This window comes from Desmodus rotundus, chromosome 2 (assembly GCF_022682495.2).
Source record: "Desmodus rotundus isolate HL8 chromosome 2, HLdesRot8A.1, whole genome shotgun sequence".
NCBI classification, from domain to species: domain Eukaryota; kingdom Metazoa; phylum Chordata; class Mammalia; order Chiroptera; family Phyllostomidae; genus Desmodus; species Desmodus rotundus.
Genome location: NC_071388.1, coordinates 194,728,939 through 194,753,303, shown reverse-complemented (window position 1 = coordinate 194,753,303; position 24,365 = coordinate 194,728,939). Strand labels below are relative to the sequence as shown.

Below are 24,365 nucleotides of genomic sequence, written 5' to 3'. Positions count from 1 at the left end.
AGGAGTTGGAGCCAACTCAATGGCATGTAACACTTACATCCCTCTTCCCCCAAAAGAGTATATAAACCTCAACAGGGCATTGGCTTTATCTCATTGAATCCCAACACTTGGAAAATGCCTGGAGCAGAGTGTATGCATTAATTCAGTTGATCTCCTAAAAACCTCTCTAAGTTAACCAATTCTGGGTTTTCTTGTCTCTGTCCATTGTCAGTGGGCTATCTATTCATCCGTGCCTTGTTTCAGTGTTCTGCTAGATAAATCCTTTTTACTGGAAATTGGCTGTGGCACGGAGGGTGTAAGGGGGGGACAAGGGGCCACTGCACAGACCACCTGGCTGGCCACGGGCAGATTAAGAGACTTCCAGCCAAGATGGAGGTGTAGGTAAATACTATTCGCCTTCACACACACAACTATAGCAAAAGTTACAACTAAACAAACATCACCCAGATTCTCAGATAATTGAGCTGCATGGAAGTCCAACAACCAAGGATTTATTTATTTTAAGGATTTTATTTATTTATTTTAGGCAGAGGGGAAGAGAGGGAAAAAGAAAGGGAAAGAAACATCAATGTGTGGTTGCCTCTCACATGCACCCCATACTGGGGACCCAGTCCACAACCCAGGCACATGCCCTGGTTGGGAATCAAACCAGCAACCCTTTGGTTCGCAGGCTGGAGCTCAATCCACTGGGCCACACCTGTTAAAAGCCAGGGCCTAACAACCAAGGGTTTAAAGAAACCACATTTATCCAGATGGGTGCATTTCTATAATAGGCCACACTATTAAGACAGGGAGTCAAAACAGCTCTACCTAAGACACAGAAAGAAATACAGAGAGGCTGCCAAATTGAGGAGACAAAGAAATATGGCCCAAACAAAAAACAAACAAACAAAAAACTCCAGAAAAATAACTAAATGAAATGGAGATAAGCAACCTATCAGATGCAGAGCTCAAAACACTGGTGATCAGGACACTAAAAGAAATCACTGGGTACGGCAATAACATAAAAAAGACCCAGGCAGAAATGAAGGTTGCATTAAGTGAAATAAAGAAAAATCCAAGGGAACCGATGGTGGAAGAGATGAACCCGTGATTCAGATCAATGATTTGGAACATAAGGAAGAAATAAGTATTAAACCAGAGCAACAAAAAGAAAAAAGAATTTAAAAAAAAATGAGAATACAATAAGGAGCCTCTGGGATATCTCCAATCGTACCAACATCCGAATCATAGGGGTGCCAGAAGGAGAAGAGGAAGAGCAAGAAATTGAAAACTTATTTGAAAAAAAAATAATGAAAGAAAACTTCCCTAATCTGTCAAAGGAATATACATATACAAGTCCAGGAAGCAGAGAGAGTCCCAAACCAGTTGGACCTAAAGAGGACCACACTAAGACATACCATAATTAAAATGCCAAAGATTAAAGATAAAGAGAGAATCTTAAAAGCAGCAAGAGAAAAGCAGAGAGTTACCTACAAAGGAGTTCCCCTAACACTGTCAGCTGATTTCTGAAAAGAAATTTTGCAGGCAAGAAGGGACTGGCAAGAAGTATTCAAAGTGATGAAAGGCAAGGACCTACATCCAAGATTACTCCATCCAGCAACGCTATCATTTAGAATGGGAGGGCTTCCCAGACAAGGAGTTCATCCTCACCAAGCCATTATTAAATGAAGTGTTAAAGGGAACTATATAAGAAAAAGATAAAAACTATGGACATTAAAATGGCAACAAATGCACAACTATCAAAAACTGAACCCCAAAAACAAACTAAACAAACAAGCAAGACTGAAACTGAATCACAGATGTGGAGATCATTTGGAGGGTTATTAGCTGGGAGGGGAAAGGAGAATGGGGGAAAAGGTTCAGAGATTAAGAAACACAAATTGGTAGGCACAAAACAGACAGGGGGATATTAAGAACAGTATAGGAAATGGAGAAGCCAGAGAATTTATATGCATGACCCATAGACATGAACGAAGGCAGGGGATTGCTGGAGGGAAGTAGGGTACCAGGAGAGGGTCAAAGGGGGAAAACTGGGAAACTATAATAGCAAAATCAATAAAATATATTTTAAAAAATTCTCCTCACTGGAAATTGATTTCTTAATAGCAATAAGTACACCTTTTCCTTAATGCCTATGATTTTGGTTTCACTCCCTGAGAAGTGACATCTTTCTTCCCCCTAAGGGGAAATTTACCTGGCTAATTGGGGAACCTCTGTAATCCTCCTGAAGCCATTTCCTTCTTCCTCTAGAAGAAGCCAGTGGTAGCCAGTACGACCACAGAACTAAACAGTGGTTCTACGACCCCTGGCAGCCCATACACTCGCATTTGTCATTCTGTTACCAAGGCAGTTCCCTCCTCTCTCAGGCTCTGTCCACTTTAAACCTAGCCTTCCGAGTCACCTCCTTTCTAGTGCCCTCCTGATTCTCAACACTCCTCCATCTGCTCATTTCAGTTCCCAGGGCTCTGTCTACCCTTTGCACACAACGCATACAGATTTCCAGGTTACGACCAGAGCCCTAGTCGATGCTGAGCTAAGTTCCCATGCTCTTCACTTTTTGTCCAATGTCTCCCCATTCCCAGCCTCTGTGTCCCAGGGCTCACTCACCCCTCTTCCCCAGGCACGAGGCCCCTCGCTTACCTGGAGCTGGTGCATGTGCAGAACGTAGCCTTGCCCTAATAGCTGGAATAAGAAGCGCAGCTTCCCTGGTCCTGAAAGCTCCTCCAGGCTCCGCAGCCTCCGGTCGCCAGGCCCGGTTCGGGGAGCCTCGGCTTCGGCGGCCACCGGGAGGGCGTTGGGCATCGAAGCCTTGGCTCTGGCCCCGTGTGGACCGAGGCCCAGGCAGGCCACCCGCGTTCCCAGCAGCGCCCACCTCGCGCAGCCCAGCGCAGCAATGCGATCCATGTCCGCAGCGCCTTTGGAAACAAGCACCGAAAGCCCGGACCCTGCCCAAAGATAGGAGCGGGTTCAAGGGCACCAGTATCCCCGAGTGGGCCGGGAAAAGGCCGGCCAGGCCCCTTACTGTTCACTTTGCCTCGCGGTCCTCGAGCCCTCCAAACAGGACCTAACGAACACACAGAAGTCACTTTCTGCAACTGTATGCCTCCCGACCCGAGGAAGGGACAGGCAACACAGAGGCAGAAGATGCACAGGGCGCTTAGGGAGCCCCAGAGAGCTCGGACGGCTGCCGCCCCTTCCGTGACTCCGCGCCTCGCACTTCCGAGAACTCTCAGGGAGAACTTGAAGTTCGCTTTGTCCGAACTCTGAGCAATACCACAAAGAGTTCTAGGCAGTCCGGAGGCCCCCAAAGGCCGTGCGGCCCCACACAGTGAGACCTGCCCTTGTACCCCAAAGAACCGGCTGCTGAGATTAAACTGGCCGCCTGCTTTTCCTAGGGCGCACGCCCCGCCCCGCCCCGCCCCGCCCAGCTCCGGGTCTGGGAGAGCAGAAAAAACAAAACCAAACTAAAATGCCCAGTGTCCGAGGTCATCTGTTTCCTGCAGGGACAGCGGGAAGCCACACCAACACATTTAAATAGGTTTTTAAAATGCAGTTCTACCCGCTCCCCTTTTCTCCTCCGCACCCCCCACCCAGCCCCAAGTTTGCCAAAGTGGGGTTTTTCAAACTGCAGGTTGAGGTAAGATTAGTGTGTGAGCAGAATTATTTCTCAGTAAGACGGAAAGTAATAAGAAAGTATAGAAAATATTGCAAGAAGAAAAAGTATTGTTTCATGAATTCTTTGTTTCATATATATTCAAAATACACTTTTCAAAAAGTTAAAAACACGACTTATACAAATAAAAAATAAACACAGGGTCAAAGATTAGCCAACCCAGCAGTGACAGAACCAGCGGGACGGTAAAGCTTGTTCTAAGGGCATTTGGAGAACTGGTTATTTACAGACAGCAGAGCGGGGAAAGGGCTTATTAACTTCGGAGGGACAGCAATTAGATTAAGAGTGGATTTCTTTCTGCGTGTCCTGTTAGGGGTCACGGTTTCTTGAATCTGTGACTGAGTGTCTTTCCTCAGTTCGGGGAGTTTTTCAGGTATTATCTGTTTAAACACTGCTTCTATCCAACTTCTATTTCCCCTCTCCTTGTAGGACTTTAAGATATATAGATATATAGATATAGATCCTTCGAGATATATATGTGATATATATGTATGTGATATATATGTGATATATAGATGTGATTATATATATATATATATATATATATATATATATATATCTCCTTTTGGCTGCATCCTTCCTGTCTCTTACCCTCTCTTCTCTTCACTATTTTTCTATCCTTTTGTATCATCTAGCTCATTTTTTTCTCTATTCAGCTGTGTCTAATCTGCTATTAAATCCTTAATTTCTATTATATTTTCCAGTTGTCAATTTCAATTATTTTTTTCAAATCTATGCCCTTTACTATATTTCTAGTTTTATGCCAAATTCTTAATTTTCTTTTTTATTTTCCTTTTTAATTGTGTAAGCATAATTGTCTTAAGGATTATGACCACTAACTCCAATATCTGGAACCTACGTGGGGCAAGCTCTATTATCTATTGTTTCTAGTGGTTTTTGTTCATGTTGCCACGTTTCTGCCTGGGCCTGGGTACTTTTTATTGTGTGCCAGAAAGAGTGTTCTCTAAGTTTCTGGTGGAACTACTTTGAGATTTGGAATGATTCCACTTTCCTCATGGAAGATTCACTTTCATTTTTGAGTTACCTAAAGGCACAAGCAATCTAGGGTCCCCCTAATTCAAGTCTGGCAGTGAAATGTTCTAAAGCTGAGCTGCAGTCCTTTAGAAAGCTAGTCTATTTCCAGTCTTAAATCTTTTGGGGTCCCCACCCAAAGTTTTGGCATAAGAGATCATGGACCGTAGCTTTTCCCTCCCAGGCCTGTGAGTCTAAGCCACTCACTCCTCAGCTTCTGCTTCTGAAAATGAGCAAGTCCACTAACAGGAAGGGGTACCTATGCCTGACTGAACTCTGGATTTCTGTCTTCTCCCGTCTTGCCTAGTAATTCTTTATCACCTTGTTTGTTCTCTGATGCTAATGACTTCAAGTAAATGCTTGTCATTTTTTTTTCAGCTTTTGAAGTTATTCTTAAGAGAGTTGAGTCCAACAGTAACAGAAGTGGAAATTCAATTTATGTTTTTATACATTAATTCTCCCCCCCAACTCCTGATTTATTTTCTTGATTTTTAATTATTTTAACCTCTAAAAAATTGCTTAATAAAGTTTCTTATTTCCTAATGAATGGGATACATTTTTACATGATACTATTTTGGCCATGTCCAACAAGACTCAATAACAGTTTCTCTCATTAACATCCATCTCCAAATGGTTTTTAATTTCCATTTTGATTTCTGTTTTAATCTGAGTCATATAAGGAAAATGTTTTTATTTACTTGTAAATACTTGGAGTTCTGTGTTGAAAGAGATCATTCTGTTGTTATTAATTTATAATGGTATTACATTATGGCCAGAGTGTCTATGTTCTGCTCTTCAGAATTATTGAAATGCTCGTGATGGTCTAGTGCTTGCTTATTCTGAATGTCTGGTGTGTATTTTTGAAAAATACATATAGTTTATTGACTTATTAATTTTGTTATTTAAATCCTCTATTGCCTTCCTTATTTTTGCTTTCTTGATTTGGTAACATCTGAGAGGAAAACATTCAGGTATCCCAAAAATAAAGATTTATCACATTTTATTGTATTTCCAACAGTTTTTGTTTTTATACTTTTGAAGATCTATTGTTAGGTTCATAAAGGCTCCTGACTGTTACATATTCTGGATGAATAACACCACTTATAAATTTGAAACATTAAATTGCTTTGATTTAGTTTGATTTTATATTTATGCCTACTTTGTTTTTAAGCATTTGTTTGACATGTCCTCATCCAGACCTCTATTTTTTATTATTATAAGTTATCTTGATTTAGAAGTATCTCTCATAAATAAAAAACATGCAGCTGGATGTTTTTTACGCAACAACAGAATCTTTAAATAGCAAATACTATTTTTATAATTTGAATAAAAGTTTAAAAATAAATGAAATGAGACCTAATGGATAATTCATAGGAGTTAAAATGGTTCTTAAGCATATACAAAATTGTTCAACTTTACTTGTAATAAAAGAAAGACAACTCATAAAACTACACAGGAAACCATTTTTCCCTTATAATGTTGGCAAAGACCGAATGTTTGACACCACTGTACTGCGGAGGGTGCAGGGAGACAACTCTCAGCCATGGTCACGGGTGTGCAAATTGCTACAGACCTTTCAAAATTCAAAGTTCTTTTTTTAATTTACCTACTTCTAAGGGTTACTCTACAAACAAATATACTTGCATATTTGCAAAATCACAAATATACAGGATATTTACCACAGCATTGTTTGCCCAGATTAATCAAATACTGGAAATAACGTGGACACCCATCAGTAAGGGACTACTGGGGTAAATTATGGTTACTCTATGTACTGGAATTATTTGCAGCCTTAAAAAACTATGATACAGCCCCATATATACTGTATACAATAATTTCATCCTATAGGCCTCTTCTTTTGGCTGGTCTTGATTCATGTACTTTATAATAAAGTTGTAATTGTACATACAGAGCTTTTCTGAGTTTTTAAAGTCATTCTAGTGAATTATCAAGTCTAAGGGGATTGTGAGAACCCCTGAGTTTGTACCCAGTTGGACAAAAGTACGGGTGGCCAGCATCGGAAGAGAAGGCAGTCTTATTGCAGACTGCGCCCTAGGCCTGTGACTTGGCACTGACTCTGAGTAGTTAACGTCAGAATTGCAGTACTGCACCTGCCCTTTCCTTGTGGTCGGGTCCCATACTGAGGGATTACACTGTGCTCAACACATATGAGGGTCCCAAACTCATCTTCAGCTGCCATTGGCCGATGCTGCCATTAACTGAAACATCCTCATTTCTGCCTGACTTCATCCTGTACTCCTTTCCTGACCAAAAGGCTCTCAGGTCCCTCCCCCTCCCTCCCTCTTTCTGTCCCCTTCCCTCCCTCCTTGCCTCCTTTCCTCTCTCTCCTACTTCCACATGGTGTCCATGGAGCATCTGCCCCTTTGAGAACTCAGCGCAAGGAGAACTTTGAGATCACCTCGGGTCTATCTGCCCACATATCTCAGATGTCCTTATATGGGGAATGAGAGAACCCCTGGGACTTAGGTTCCAGGCAGCAGGTACAGGCCTTTTCTGTTCTTAGATTCTCAAATTCCTTGGTAAAGAAGTGCAGGACACAGGCCCTGGGGGTACACACAGCCTAGAAGAAGAAGGATAAGAACGAGAAAGAAGAAAAGACAAGGAAGGGAGGAGGAAGAAGAATTAACATTTTAGGGTTTACGCTGTGCCAGGCAATGTTCTGAGCACTTAAGGTTAATTCATTTGATTCCTGCTAAAAGTTAATAGTATTTTAGAAAACAGAGGGACAGAGATTAAATATAATTGCGCAAGTCATAGCTGGTAAAGTCAGAGCCAGAATTCAGAAAAGGGAGGCCACAGTGATTATCAGTGCTCTAAAGTGACTTCCTTTTTTGCTAGACCTCAGTGCCATTGCCTCACCTTCTACCACCTAAGGTAACTCTTCTACACTTCAGAATAGGAAGTTCTGGCTCTGAACTTCAATTTTTGCAGGTAATTTACTGCTTTGTTCTCTGTTATGTCAGTCTCTCCCTAAAGGAAAGGAAATGAAACACTCTAACCACTGCTTCTGTAATGGGGGAGGGCCACTCGATTAAAAGGGAGCATCTGGAAGCATTATTGCACTCTGACAGTTGAATGGGGCTCTCTATCTCGAAACAAAAGAATTTATTGAAAAAAAGATGCCTGTAGGATACAGCAAAAAGAGCATGGGTTCCATTAAAATGCTCACAATGTTGCATTAAGAGACAAAAGCAAGTTACAAAACCATTTCAACAGTTGATATCTCTCTTTTCCCCTACCCCACCCCTCAAATGTTCTCAACATAGGCATAAAGACAGTTTCCAGTCCTGGCTTTGTTACTTATCATCTATGGGAAAGTTAGACTCAGTTCTCAACTTTTAGATAAGAATGGTTGCCCAAGTCATATATGTAGTAAAACTGGTCATTTGTATCAGACTTTTGCTGCTGCTGAATAACAAACTGCCCAAGTACTTAGCAACATAAAACAACAATCTTTTTATTATGAGTATGAATCTGTGATCCAAGGGTTTGGAACGGGCACAGTGGGGATGACTTATTTCTGTTCTATGATGTCAGAGACTTCAGCTTGGAAGACTCAGAGGCTGCAGAAAGAATCAGAAAGTACCTGCTGACTCAGAGACACGGATTGTTGTCTAGAGTGTCTCCCCATGGCCTCTTCTTACGGCTTGGCTTCCTCATAGCATGGCAGGAAGCACAGAGAGTCCCAAACGAGATGGATGCAAAGAGGCCCACTCCAAGACACCTCACAACTGAAATGCTCAAGGTTAAAGATAAAGACAGAATCTTAAAAGCACAAGAGAAAAGCAGTTATCTACCTACAGGGGAGTTCCCATAACACTGTCAGCTGATTTCTCAAAAGAAACTGTGCAGGCTAGAAGGGAGTGGCAAGGAGTATTCACAGTGATGAAAAGCAGGGGCCTGCAACCAACACTGCTCTACCCAGCAAAGCTATCACTTAGAATCGAGGGGCAGATAAAGTGCTTCCCAGACAAGAAAAACTAAAGGAGTTCATCATCATTATTATATGAAATGTTAAAGGGACTTATTTAAAAAAAAGATCAAAACTATCAACAATAAAATGGCAATAAATACTTATCTATCAACAATTGAATCCAAAAAAAAACAAACAAAACCCAAGCAAACAAGAAGAACAGAGACAGAATCATGGCTACAGAGAGTATTTTGATGGTTGCCAGATGGGATGGGGGTGTAGGGAATGGGTGAAGAGGGAAGGGGATGAAGAAGTACAAATAGGTAGTTACGGAATAGCCAGGGGGATGTAAAGTAGTGTAGGAAAGGGAGTAGCCAAAGAACTTACACACATGACCTATGGACATGACCATGGTGTGGAGATTGCTTGAGGGAGTGGGGGGTGCTGGGTGGAGGGGTGCAAAGAGGGAAAAATTGGGACAACTGCAATAGCATAATCAATAAAATATAATTTTAAAAAATACATAAAAAATAAAGAGGCAAAGAAAGTGATGCAGCATACTCTTTAGTCAGATGCCATCCCAGGTTCAGGAAGAAGTTAGACTCCATTTCCTAATGGAAGAGTGGCAAGGTCAGATGTAGAACCGCTTGTGTGTTGACAGAAGTTGTGGCAGGCACCTGTGGAAAGGAACAGTCTCCCACATTAGCCATCTGGGAAATACAATGTAAAACCACAACGGGAGAACCCTATGCTTCCACTAGGATGAATAAAATTACAAAGACAAGTGAATAAAGGTAGAAACACTCAAATTACAAACCTCAAGTGTCAGTCCACTTCAATAGGACCTTCACGCACTCCTGGGAAAGGGCCAGCTGCTACAAGTACTGCGGAAATCTAGCCATCGTCATGGCAGCTGGACTGCGCCCGCCCAGCGACACCGTGATGCCACCCCTGGGTACAAATCCTACGGAAATGCGTAAACATGCTGACCAGGAAGTGCGTACAATAATGGTCTTAGTGGTACTGTCTGTGACGGTCCCTGACTAAAAGTCACTCAAATACTCATCACAGTAAAACAAATAGTAAATTGTAATACAGCGGAATTACACACGACGACGACAGTCAGTGAACTACAGCTGTACATGAGCAGATCTCATTAGCATAATGCTGACTAAAAGCAACCTGGCACAGAAGACAACATACTGTCTGGTTCTACTTACATTATGTGTAACACAGAGGAGTGTAATGCACAGCACTGGAATTGAAGGCCGTGGTTTCTCTTGAGTGGGAAGGCAGTAACTAACAATGGGAGGGAGTACACGGGGGCTTCTGGGTTCGGAGTGCTGGCTTCATGGCTTTGCACACTTCGTAAAAGTTCATCTGGTCTGTACACCTTTGTACATGCTGTGTAGCAAGTGCCATTTTACATCACGCAGATAAAGAGGATGTCAGTAAAATGGTGGAGCAGGCAGCTCCAAATGACCATCCCTTCACAGAAACATTGGGAAAAAAAAAACCCAGACATCATCAGAATTAACTTTGTCAAAACTCTGAAAAATAGTCAAAAGTTTACCCCAACCAAGTAAATGCTGAGTCAAGGAAAAGGCAACTTAACAACAGTAGAAAAGCTTGTGGCAGTTTTACTTGTCCTTGTCCTACTCCCATTCTCAGTTGGGTGGCAGTCTTGATGACAGCAGCCAGAGGGGGACCCTGCTCCCTGGTTCTGGAGGGAGCAAAGTAGACTTTAATCACAAATTATTGTGTCTGTCTGTTCTATCCCATCTGGGCGCTGCCCGAAGGACTGATGCAGGCGCTGGTCTCCCTTTCGCCGACCTCAGAACCAGACCCGGGCTGGAAAGCGGCAGGCAATGCTGAAATACACGGCAAGGCAAAACTGCAGGGTTCAAAACTGACATGCGAACATCAGTTGCATTTCTATACACCAGCAATGAACTATCTGCGACAACGGCACCAAAATGAATAAACTGGGTAGGAACAAATTAAATCAAGGAGGCACAAGACTTGTACACTGAGAACTATAGAACATTATAAAACATTACTGAAAAAAATGAAAGAAGACCTAAATAAATGTGAAGACATGGCATATTCCTGGATTGGAAGGCAATCTTATTAAGATGATAATATTACCCAAAGCTATATTCAAATGCAATGCTTGTCAAAATCAGAATGGCATTTTTTTTTCAGAAATGGCAAAACCTATCCTAAAACTCATATGGAATTTCAAGGGACCCAGAATGGCCAAAACAATCTTTAAAAAGAACAGTCAGGAGACTCACACTAATTGATTTCCAAACTTACTACAAAGCTATAATAATAAAAACAGTGCTACTGGCATAAAGACAGACATATAAGCAATGGAATAGAATTGAAAGCCCAGAAATAAACCCTCACATTTTTTGTCAATTGACTGTCCACAGGGGTGCCAAAACCACTGAATGGGGAAAGAACGGTCTCTCCAACAAGTGATGCTGGGAAAACTGAGTATCCTAATGCAAAAGAATGACGTTTGACTCTGCCCTAAACCATAAACAAAAGTTTCCTCCAAGTGGATCAGAGATTTAAATTTAAGAACCAAAACTCTAAAACTCGTAAGAAAATGGGAAAACTAACAAGACTTTTGACTTGGCAATGGTTTTTTAAAAGATGACACCGCAAGCACAGACAACAAAAGAGAAGATAAACTGAACTTCGTAAAATTTAAAACCTTTGTGCACAAACAGGCACCAGCAAGAGACTTTAAACACAATCTACAGAACTGGAGAAGAGGTCTGCAAATTATGTATTTGATAAAAGTTTAATACTCAGAATATACAAAGAAATACCACTCAAAAATAAAAACAGAGAGCCCAATTTTAAAAGTAGGCAAATGACTTGAAGACATTTCTCCAAAGAAGATATACAAATGGCCCAATAAGCACAGGAAAAAGGTTTAACATCATTGGTCACCGAGGAACTGGACTCAGAACCACAATGAGATACTTCATACCCAATAGGACACCTTCAGTTAAAAAAACCCACAAAAGGCATGTTGGCAAGGATGTGAAGAAAACTGCAATTCTCGTACATCACTGGTGGTGATGCAAAATGGTGCAGCTGCTGCAGAAAACACTTTGGTGTTTTCTCAGAAAGTTAAACATAGAATAAACATGTAACCCAGAAACTCCACTTTATATATATATATATATATATATATATTTATTTATTTATTTACTTATTTATATATATAATAGTATATATATATATATATAAAATAGTTAGAAACAGGGACCCACAGTGCCCTCGGCGGTCCTGGGAGCTGTCTCTTGTTTCAACAGTGTTTGGATGGAGCAGACCCAGGGACGCCCCTTCCGCCAGCCTCTTCCCTCCAACCTCTTTTCCAGTCACTGCCTTCAGAACAACCTCAGCCATCCTCAGCCTCTGACCAGCCAACTCTGTTTTTGTTTGTTGGCTTGCTTGCTCATTTTTATTTTAACTCTTCACTGCTGAACAACCGTGAGCTCCCAAATTCATCGGAATTATTCCACTGAGGTGCAGGCTGCCTGCAGCCACCTAGCCAACCTGCATCTGCAGGCCTCCTACACCTACCTCTCTCTGGGCTTCTGTTCCAACCCAGACCATGTGGCTCTGCAGGGCGTGGGCCACTTCTTCCAAGAGTTGGCTGAGAAGAAGTGCGAGGGCACTGAGCATCTCTTAAAGCTGCAAAACTGGCGTGGTGACTGTATTCTCTTTTAGGACAGGCTGAAGCCTTCCCATGATGAGTGGGGTGACACGCAGGATGCCATGGAAGCTGTCCTGGCCTCGGAGAAGAACTGATGCAGGCCCTTTTGGATCTGTAGGCCTGGGGTTCTACCATACAGACCCTCATTTCTGTGACTCCCTGTGAACCACTTCCTGAATGAGCGGGTGGAACTCATCAAGGAAATTGGCAACTACCTGACTCCACAGGCTGCGTGGGGCGAGTGTCTCTTTGAAAGGCTCACCCTCAAGGATGACTAGGAGCCTTTGGAGCCCAGAGGCCTTTGAGAGGCCCCTGTGCTTTTCCCTGGTATTTGACTTCTCTTTGAGTCTCTCTCCCTGAAACAAGTAAGCATCCTTTTAACCATACTGGAACCCTCTTCCATGCATTGGACCAAATGGAAACATTAAAGCTTTTGCAGAGAAAGGAAGGAAGAAAAGAAGAAAGGAAGAAAGGAAAGAAAGGAAAGGAAAGGAAAGGAAAGGAAAGGAAAGGAAAGGAAAGGAAAGGAAAGGAAAGGAAAGGAAAGGAAGAAAGAAAGAGGAGAAAAGGAAAGAAAAGAATAGAAAAGAAAGAAAAAAAGAAACAGGGACTCAAACAGATAATTGTATGTCAACATTCACAACAGTATGATTCACAATAGCCAAAAGATGGAAACTACTCAAATGTCTGTCAACAGAAGAATGAATAAACAAAAGGTGGAAACAAGAGATTATTATTTGGTCATAAAAAGAACTGAAGTTCTAATACATACTACAACAGGAACATTAAAAACATTATGCTAAGTGAAAAAGCCAGACATAGAAGGACAAATATTGTACAATTCCACTTATACAAAATAACTAGAATAGGCAAATTCAGACAGAGAAAGCTTAGAGGTTACTAGAGGATAAGAATTGGGGGATGGGAATTATTGCTTAATGAGTTTCTGTTCAGGGTGATGAAATATTTGGAAGTAGGTAGTCATAATGGTACAGAGTTTCTGTTTGGGGTGATGAAATATTTGAAAGTAGGTAGTGATAATGGCTGTGTGACACTAGAAATATAATTAATGTCACTGAATTGTACACTTAAATGGTTAAAATGGCAAATTTTGTTATATATAGCCCTGGCCGGTGTAGCTCAGTGGATTGAGCAAGGGCTGTGAACTAAAGGGTCTCCGTTTTGATTCCCAAGCAGGGCACATGCCTGGGTTGCGGGCCAGGTCCCCAGTGGGGGCCACGTGAGAGGCAACCACACATTAATATTTCTCTCCTTCTCTTTCTCCCTCCCTTTCCCTCTCTCTAAAAATAAAAATAAAATCTTTAAACACAAAAATTTTGTTATATATATTTTATGACCATAAAAAATTATAAAGAAATAAAAGGAAGGAAGGAAAAGAGGAAGGAAGGAAGGTAGTTGGGAAGAAAGGGAAGAAGAGGGAGGGAAGGAGATCAAGGCCAGACCAGGGCTGACGTAGGCAGGGGTTAGGTGAAAAATTAGGCATGGCATTCCGCCAAGCTGCATTCTATGTCCATGCCCCTACCTGTCCACACTGCACATAACTTTTAGCCCCAAGGCTCCTCACTCCAGAAGTCTGTTACCTGGTACAGGGTTGGCTGGACCCATGATGAAGTGTACTCGCTAGAGCAAATGAGAGGTCAAGGATAAAACCAAAGAACCCACCTCCATTTCCAAACCCACAGTTTGGGATGTGCCATAAATAACATTTGAATAATGATGTTGGAAACCCCATTTGAAAACTAGCAGGGGTTTTTACTTGGCCATGTCTATTTCATCATTTGCAATGAGGGAAATGTATAAAAAACACATAATACCAACACTACACTATCATTTATAACACTATCATTGTAAAACACTACAATATCATTTATAAATTATTTAATTATTACTTTATGAACTGTTAGGGTGTCCTTGATCACAGGATTAATATGCTATCACATTTGTCAATATCTTAGTATTCTTGCTTTTTTTTGGCTTCATATTCCATCCTTCTTCCCATTGATTTCTGAAACTAGCAACCACTACAAAGTACTGGGAAGCATAGTAGTACATACACTCATTAATTCATTCAATAACTGGATGATTATTGAAGCTCTTTGAACGTTGTTTGTTTAATCTGAAAGTCAGAGATGATCATACTATTTAAGGACAATTTTTGTAAGTGTGTGTGCGTATGCACACATGTACACGTGTGTCTACACCAAGAGCAATGAATAAATCATAATAGAAATCCAGTAAGTGATACCTACTACTTGTTTTGCTTAAGCATTCACTATAGGGAGAAAATTCACTCTTGTAGTAATAAAATGTCTATAATATCTCTTCCAGTGACTACGGTTTCTCTTCTGAATACATCATAATGAAATTCTCAGTGTCAAAGACCTCATATGTTAATACTACAGCCCATAAGGAAAGTCACTTTTACAGGACAGAGATGGATTATAGGAAAAAAAAAATTCTATCTCCAGGAGCTCGAGCCTTTTCTCATCCAGTAGAATCAAGAGAGAGAAAAATCAGGTAAGAGAAATCAGTGATGTTGATCTCAGCTGTTGTCTCAGGTATGATGGCTGAGATACCAAGCCCGTGGATTCTGATTTTGAGTCAGCTTCCCAACAAAACAGATGTGTCTTAAAATATACATTCCTCTGCCAATGAGTATTCAGATTTCAGATGTCTGGTTTCAATCAGTCTCTGAATTCTAAATATACCATACACTCTAATAACTATCATGATTATTTGCATACCAAGACTGATAATGTCATTTGTCACATTATCAATAGCTGATCTAACCAGGGAACTCCACTCCTAGGTATACCTGTGATGTGTTGAACCATGTGGCCCCCAAATTCATATGCTGAATTTCTGAATCTTGGTACCTCACATCGTGACCTTATTTGGGGAATAGGACCAGTGCAGATGTAATGAGTTAAGATGAGGTCATACTGGTGTAAGGTGGGCCCCTATTCTGATATGACTGGTGTCTTTATGAAAATGGAGAGACTTGGACACAGATATGCACGTAGGGAGAAGGCCATGTGAACATAGGGGCAGAGATCAGGGCGATGTATCTATAAGCCAAGGAGTCCCAAAGATGGCTAGCAATCCACCAGAAGCAAGGAGAGAGGCATGAAACAGATTCTCCCTCACAGCCCTCAGAAGGAACAAACCCTGCTAACACCTTGATCTCAGGCTTCTAGCCTCCAGAACTGTGACACAATAAATTTCAATTGTTCTAAGCCACCCAACTTGGGGTACTTTGTTATAGCAGCCCTAGCAAACTAATACAATAGCCAAAGGAATTGAAAACAGATACCCGAATACATGTACCCACATATTCACAATAGCACTGTTCACAGCAGCCAAAAGGTAGAACCCACCCAAATGCCCATCAATGGGTGAATGGATAAACAAATTGTGGTATATACATCCAGTAGACCATTGTTCCATCATATCACTCATATTGTATTCCGTACAATGAAATATTATCCACCCATAAAAAGGAATGAAGTAGTTACTGATACAAGCTACAATGTAGGTGAACCTTGAAAACATGATGCTAAGTGAAAGAAGTCAGACACAAAGGATCACATATTGTATGATTCCATTTATATGAAATATCCAAAATAGGTAAATCTATGGAAACAGAAAACAGAAAGAAGGGGCTGAGGGTAGGGGTGGCTGGGGTTTCCTTTCAGGTGGATGAAAATGTTTTAGAACTAAATAGAGATGGCAATTTCACAACATTGTGAATGTACTAAATGCCATTAAATTGTTCACTTTAAAATGGCTAATTTTACAGCAATATCATCTCAATTTCTTTTTAAAATACACAGGTATTAAGTGTACAATTTAAAGAATTTTAAGTAGTGCATTATCTGTGCAAACACCCCAATAAAAAATAGAGCACTGCCATCACTCCAGAAAGTTCCCTTGTACCCCTTTTTAAAATATATACTATTAATTCCTAGAGTAAATCATTGTTCTGACTTTAATCCCCATAGATTAGTCTCCTCTGTTCAAGTAGAATTAATTATACATTATGTACTATTTTGTGTCTGACTTCTTTCACTCAGCATAAAGTTTTTGAGATTCATCCATGTTGTTGCAATTCTCTTTCTGTGTGTGTGTGGTATTTTTTATCTGGTTTTGGTATCAGGGTAATGCTGCCTCATAAAATTAGTATGGAAGTTTTTCCCCTCTTTTCAATTTTTTGGAAGAGTTTGAGGAGGACAACTATTAAATCTTTGGATTTTTGGTAGAATTCACCAGTGAAGCCATCTGGTCCTAAACTTTTTTTTTGTTGGGAGATTTTGTTTGTTTTTTTGGTTGTTTTAAAGTAGTTCAATTTCCTTGTTAGTAATCCATGTGTCCAGATGTCTTTTTCTTCATGATTCAGTCTTATAAGACTGTATGTTTCCAGAAATTTAGCCATTTCTTCTACGTTATCCAATCTATTGGCGTATAAGTGTTCATAGTAGCCTCTTATGATCCTGTGTGTTTCTGTGGCATCAGCTGCAACTTCTCTTTCATTTCTGATTTTATTTATTTTAACCCTTGCCCTTTTTTTCTTGGTGCATCTAGATAAAAGTTTATTAATTTTTTTATGCCTTCGAAGAACCAGATCTTTCCTATTGTCTTTTTAGTCTTTATTTCATTTCTTTGCATTCCTGTCATGATTATTTTCTTCCTTCTACTAACATTGGGCTTCCTTTGTTCTTTTTCTAGTTCTTTTAGGTGTACAATTAGATAGCTTGTTTGGGGGGGGTTCTTCTTTCTTGATATAGGCCTGTATTGCAATGATCTTTCTTCTTAAAACTGCTTTTCCTGTGTCTCATAAATTTTAATATGTTGTATTTGTTTTCATTTGTCTCTAGGTATTTTTTAATGTCTCCTTTGATTTCTTCTTCACCTATTGGTTGTTCAGTAGCATATTGTTTAATTCCACATTTCTGTGGTTTTCCCAGTTTTCTTCTTCTAATTGACTTCTAGTTTTATACCATGTGGTTGGAAAATATGTTTGCTATTACTTCAATCTTCTTGAATTTATTGAGACTTGTTTTGTGGCCTAACGTGATCTCTCCTGAAGAGTGCTATGTGTGCACTTGAGGAAAACGTGTCTTCTTCTGCTTTTGGGTAGAATGTTCTGTACACATCATGTAAGTCCACCTGGTCTAATGTGTCTTTAAGGCCTTATGATTCCTTAATGTGTTATTTCAATGTTCCCTTATTGCTTTTTTGTCTGAATGATCTATGCATTGAGCTAAGTGGGATGTCATTGTATTGCTGCCAATGTCTCCCTTTGGTCTGTCAATATTTGCTATATATATTTTGGTGCTCCTATGAAAGGAGCATATATAAACCTTATGTGTTCTTGCTGGATTGATCCCTTTGTCAACTGATGGTTATTGGTGCCAATTCAATGCCAACAGGAATCCCCAATTTGGGGTACGGTGAAGAAAACTTTATTCAGTGCAAAACAGTTCAATTGTGGTACAGCACGACTGCAAAAACAGCACAAATGTAGAACCACCCTGGGGCCAGGCCCCTCTTGCAAGTCACTTTCAGCGTTTCAGCTCAGCCAGGGAGACAGTCTTCGGATTTCCTGTGGAAAGGGAAAGTGTGTTCTCAGGGTCAGAGGGAAGCTGGCTTATTGGACAGAAGTCCATGCCCCCAGTCCCTGATTGGTCCATCTTCATGCAAATCAGGATTCCAAATCCTCAGTTGAACTGGTACAAAAGGCACTGTCTAGATTGGCCAAAATACAGTTGCTCTGATTGGTTGGTGCTGCACAGCTCCAATTGGATGGGGAAAGCCGAAGTCCTATTGGTTGAAATAGGATTCCAGGAACTCTTTTACAAGGACTGGCTCAGCTGGCAGAAACATACTGCAGGCAGGCAGTTCAGCACTAGCTTCTCCCTGAAGTGCAGTTTGTGTGAGAGGCCCCCTGCAGAAATGGCTGCTAGGCTGTTGTTTAAAATTTGAGCCCGGTTAGCATCCAGAAGCCCTTCTTGGTAGGTGTCCTTTTGTTTCCCCCTCAGGGTTCACACTTTTATCATCATGTAATGTTCCCTGTCTTTTATTGCAGTCTTACTTCTAAAGTTGATTTTGTCTGATATGACTACACTAGCTTTCTTTTCATTTCCACTTGCATGGAATATCTCCATCCCTTCACTTTCCATCTGTGTGTCCTTGTAGGCAGCAAATGATTTAGTCTTGTTTCATCCTAATCCAGCCAGTCATTCTGTGCTTTTTGATTTGAGAATTTAGTCCATATACATTTAATTATTGCTAGGTATGTACTTCTTGTCATTTTCCTGTTTTACTGGCTGTTTTTGTAGTCTCTGTTCCTTTCTTCTCTCTCTTCCCTTGTGGTTTCATTACTTTGACATTAGTTTAGCTGCCTTTTTCATTTTCTTTGGGGTATTTACCATGTTTTTTGCTTTGTGGTTGCCACAAGGCTCATATGACATCCTATGTATACATCTATTTTGAGAGACACTTAAATTTGAACACATTCCCAAACTCTGTATTTTGACTTCGTTTTTAATGTCATATTTTATATTTTATGTCCTTTAGTATATTTTTTCTTTTGAACCTTCATATTAATTACTTTATGAGATTAACTCATTACCTCTACTATACACTATTCACAAGGAGATTTTTTTACCTTTGTATCTTTTTGTTATTAGTACTATTTCTTTTCAACTTAAAGAAGTCCCTTCAACATTTTTTTTAATAAGACCAACATTTTTTGTAAGGCTTCAGTTTGTTCCTTTTTATTGTTGAGTAGTATCCCAAACCAGTTTATCTGTGGAGAGGAATTTGGGTTGTCCCCCCGCCCTTTTTTTTTTTTACTATGAATAAAGCTGCAATAAACATTTCTGGTGGACATTTCATTTGCGAGGGAGTGGGGGTAGGATACCTAGGAGTGGAATTGCTGAGTCATAGGTAAATAGAAGAAACTTCTAGCATTCCACAGTAATTGCAACATTTTACTCTCAACCACCAATCATATGTGAAAGCCTTAATTGCCACACATCCTCTCTAATGTTTGGTCTTGGCTGCCTTTTTAACTATTCTAGTGTTAATCTCATTGTGGTTTTAATTTGCATGTGTCATGAAATGATATTCTTTGTTCTTCTTTAAAAAACCAACTGTTCACTTACATACAATAAAACCCATCTTAAGTGTGTAATTTGATGAGTTTGGATAAGTGTACAATCAAGACATAGACTATTTCCAGTGCCCCCTTATAGTCAATCCCTTCCCTGACCTATGTAGTTCCTGGCAACCACGGATGTGCTTTGTCACTAGTTTGCCTTTTCTAGAATGGTAGTGGGGTTATAAAATATGTGATCTTTTTCTAGCTTCTTTCACTTAGCATAATGGTGGGATTCACCCACGTTGCTGCATGTATAGGTTTATTCCTTTTTTATACCCAAGTGGTATTCAACAAATACATCAATGTTTATTCATTCACTAGTTGTTGGATATTGGGGTTGTGTCCAAGTTTTTACTGTTATGAAAAGCTTCTGTGAATATTTACATGCAAGAGAAAATTGCTGGGTCATCACATTTGAGTATGTTTCACTTTATAAGAAACTAAGCTGTTTTCTAACGTACCATTTTGCATTCTCACCAGCAATGTACATGGTCCAGTTAGTCCCTATTTTCAACCTCCTTTTTCTGAGCCATTCTACTGTGTAAATGGTATCTCGTAGTCTTTCTTTTCTTCTCATTTTTTTCTTCGCTTTTTTAGTCCCTTTCTCCCTCTTCAAACCCCTGTGTTGAGGGCTGGCTTTCAACAGATCACAGTGCGGGAGCAGCTCTGCAACACAGCAACCCTGACCCAGAAGCGGGTCTTCTTCCATGGTTTAGCACCAGGCTCTCCAAGAATGCGCACTGTGTGACAGGCGAGGGGAAAGCCCCCTTTGCAGCTGGCCCATTTCTCTGGAGAGGCCCTCTGCTCAGGACTCTGGCAACATGCCCCTGCATCACCTGGGCAGCACTTGGCCACCTGCCTGCAGGAACAGTGGGATACCAGCAAACCGAAGTTCAGCCACACTGCCCTATCATTCTGCCTTGGTGGATTCTGACTTAGAGGTTCAGGCATAATCTCACAGACGGTACCTTCATCTCATTGGCTCCTTAGCCAAGCATATACCCAAAGTGCCCGAACCTGGGGTTATAGTTTTAGCTGCACTGACTTACAACTAACACTAGAGTTCCAACCTTTCAAAGCTAACTATACCTTGACTAAATCATCATGTTTGAAATCCCATGGACAGAATCAAAGTATATTTTATCATAGTTTCGTAATAGTAACATGCTACTGTAATTGTAATATGCTAGTATAATTATTTTAGGAAATGTTTTTGGTGGTGTCACTAATTTTGTCTGTTTTAGAATCTATTTATAATCTGTACTACATATCAGGCACTTTTTCTAGGTGCTTTACATACTTTTTCCCTCTATGTAACCCTCCTAACTACCCTATGAAGTAGGCTTTGATCTCCCCATTTTACTAATTGAAACTTAGATTAAATCTTTTCAAAATTGTGCTGGCTTTTGCCATGACAGGCCCTAGCATTCTGTGTGTCTCAGTCTATTATATAATAAAGTCGCAGATGGATTTTGGAAACAACCACCCTGCTACTACTCATCCCGCATTCTTTCACCCACGCGACATCTGCCACGAACACCACAAAGACTGCCCAGCAGCTTTTCTTGTTCTGAAGCTGATGAACGGCCAAGTCAAATAAACCTTGACATCAGTGACGGTGCAGACTCTTAGGGGCAGAGGGGATGAAGCCAAGGGTTGTTCAAGGGCTGGATCAGAATCTCAAGTGGCATGAAATGGAGCATTATTAGCCACATAACTGAAAACCATCAATGTTTCTAAGCCTCAAAGCAGTTAGGGCATTCGAACAGTGGACAGCAGAGCCTTAGTCCTAAAGGACAAACCCAGAGGAAGCCAGCAGGGGAGGTCTCCTAGCTGCCTTTGGGTAACTAATTCAACCGACCTGGCAAGTGGAATGAACTGTGTACCCAAACTGTCAACCCCCTTCACTGGCCCAGTGTTCTATGGCCCCAGGCGGCAATCAGGTGCATCCTTTGCCTAGGGCGACTGAACAGCTTGAAACCGTAAGAATGAACCTGCAATGACAACTGTCCCTTGGCAGCGCTGTTGGGTCGGTGCGTCTGTTCTTTGGCTCCAGCTGGAGTTCAAGGTCTCATCTATTTTCTTTACTATGCTCCTCCCTTTTCCAGTCACTGTTCTCCTTTTCTTTTTTTTTAAATCAAAGCTTCTCTTGGGGTAAGACAATAATTTCATTCAATTCACATACTTCTAATGCTTAATATGCTTCCTCACCCAGAGAGTTTGCATTCTGTGAACTATTTAACCAAAGAAATAAATCGCCAACAAAGAGTGAAACAGAATGAAAGACAGTGCTGTGTGCACTGGGGTGATGAAGTGTCTGAACCCTGTTCTGGAACTTCTCTACCTCGAAAAGGGCTCCGCAGCCACTTCCCTCGTGGAAGGGGTTTTATATTTCCTGCCCGCCTTTTCCTACCCAAAGCCGGTTTTGGATGGCAAATGAAGGAAGGAGTAACCATGACATAAGTACCCTCTAAGTCCTAAGTGCTTTTACTATGTTTTACTTTATTTTCACAATCCTGTAGTGTAGGTATTATATTCATATTATTTAAAAAAGACTTTAAAAAGTTAAACAGCAGCTGACGTCACACAGCAGAACTGAGATTTGAACCAGGTCAACCATGCTCATTTCCTAGCACAATGCCACCTCTTCACTACTGTTCACTCTAAGTCACTGAGTGTTTTACCCATCCTGGGTCAATCTGAAGTGAACAGCAATAGTGACCACCTGCCTTGCCTTCTACCCCAAATCCTTACTCCAGTGCTCCAGAAATACTCCGTACTGCATGCCCCTTTCTCCAAACAGGGACTGGGTAAGTTATCAACTTAGGAAACCACCAACATGTTCTGACATTTATTCTACTATAACCCCAATTTAAACTTTCCAAGACATCTCATTACTTTTCCAAAATTCCTTATTTAGCTGAGAACCTTATCCTGTGGGTAGGTCTTGACAAGTAAGTATGCAGAAAGCTTAATAAGCAAGATTTAATTTTCTGTCAAGGGTAAAAGGGAAATAGGATACACAAGCCCAGTTCCTCCTCCCACTAAGCAAAATGCATCTACCAGATACTCAAATGTGATAAAAATTAAAAACGATGTATGTATAAACATGTCTTACACCAAGGACTCTATTTTCATCAGTCATTTGATTTTGTAAGTCCTGGCCACCCCACCTGCATTTCCACTGTGCTGCAATGCTGGTCACCTCTCCAGCCACACAGATGGAGATGGACTGGCTGTGCTGTCTGGGAATCCTCGGAAGGCAGGCCAAAGAGTTGAAGCTGGTTCTCAAGGACTAAACCAGCTCAGGCAGGCCTCTACACCTAAGCCCTAGACCAGAGGACAAGACAAAACTGCTTAAGCAGGTGGCTAGTTTTCTTAGGAAGGCTGCTTACTGTCCTTGACACAAGGTTCATTGTGACATTTCTGCACCGATGCAGGACAAGAGGGAGTTGGCGCCAATGACTTCTGCTGGGGATGAACTTGAAGTCCTTACTACTGAGCAGCAGGAGCTGCCCCAGGACTCTGCCACTGAGCTTCCTTCCCGACTGTCCACACGGCCTTCACACTGGCCAGCACAGCCACCTACTTGTGTGGCCTTACCTAGTCAGGCCTCTTAAAGACTTTTCCGTGGCTCCATCCCAGCCTGCCACAGAACTCCAAGAGCCATGAAACAGGGTAGCTTCCATCTTTCCAGCGCTCAGAGAATGAAGGTAGAGCCCAGGGTGGGACTGTGAGCCTCTGCCTGATGTGCAATGGGGAAAATTTGGATGTCCCAGACAGGGACCAGTTGGCTTCCTGTTGGGCCATGCAGCTAGAAAAACGAAGTAAAGAGATCACGGGGCTGGGGAGGGGGCAAGCAGCAACCAGGAAGTGCCAAGTTAAGGAGCAGTGCAGTTCAAGTGAAAACAACCTTTCTGATCCAAACTCTCCCACCTCGTATCCCCGGGGCTCCACCCTGCCCCAGGGGAGAGAGAAGTAGACCTTCCGGCTCAGGTGCTCGTGTCCTTAGAGATCTGTCTGGACAGTTCACTCAGTCAAATGTATTGAACAGTCACTGTTTTACTGAGTCTTGCGGGGAGGTAGATTCAGTTAAGAGTACAAGAGGTTAGCCAGCAGTCCAACTGGAAACCCATCCTACAATGGTAACTGCTTCTGAAACCCATCTGCCACAGGAACAGCCTCTGCTTGTCCTCGTGACCTGTGAGCCAGGCCCCCAGTCAGAGACGGCGAAGGGAGCAAACAGAACAGGAGCCTTCCTGTGGGTTGTGGGGAAATCACAGTCCCCTCCACTCTCCCACAGGGCTGTGTCCTTTCATATATGGACACAGGCAACCAACTGGCATTATCTAGGCTCCTTCACTGGGGCTGTAGGAAATTCACAACGTTCACAGAGACTTTTACCCTCAGAAAAGCAAGAGCTGAAGAGGTAACACCCATGACTGAGATGTCTAGGAGGCTGAGTAGAGACATGAAGTCAGACTCAGAAGACCCAGGGCTACTGGCAGGCGGATCTATGAAAAGACAAATGGTCTGGAGGTGGGGAAGCTCCCAGGACTAGCCTAACAAGAAATGGTGTCATTATGTCCTGGCCGCTCCCTGTGTGCGGTGGAAGTCTGGAGGTTTCTGGAAGTGGCTCCTCAGGACTGAGGGTGAGGAAAGGAGAGAGGGTGACAAGGGAAGAAATGAGAACCTTCGGAGAAACCTCCTCAGTTACAAAGGACTTCAGGCCTGTTTTCTCCCCTTAACTCTAATTTGATCAGTGCACCAAGGCCTACAACAAACCACACACGGCTCTTTG

General features: G+C 41.5%; 1 protein-coding gene across 1 annotated transcript in view; it reads right to left on the bottom strand.

The window, feature by feature from the left end:
* The window catches only part of CYP27A1 (cytochrome P450 family 27 subfamily A member 1), a 32,183-nt gene extending 28,785 nt beyond the window's left edge, over window positions 1–3,398 (bottom strand). The window contains exon 1 of the mRNA XM_024563823.4: window positions 2,644–3,398. Coding sequence (XP_024419591.2) covers window positions 2,644–2,907 — 264 coding nt within the window. The 5' untranslated portion in view covers window positions 2,908–3,398. The remainder of the gene's footprint in view (window positions 1–2,643) is intronic.
* Between the last annotated feature and the right edge of the window lie 20,967 nt (window positions 3,399–24,365).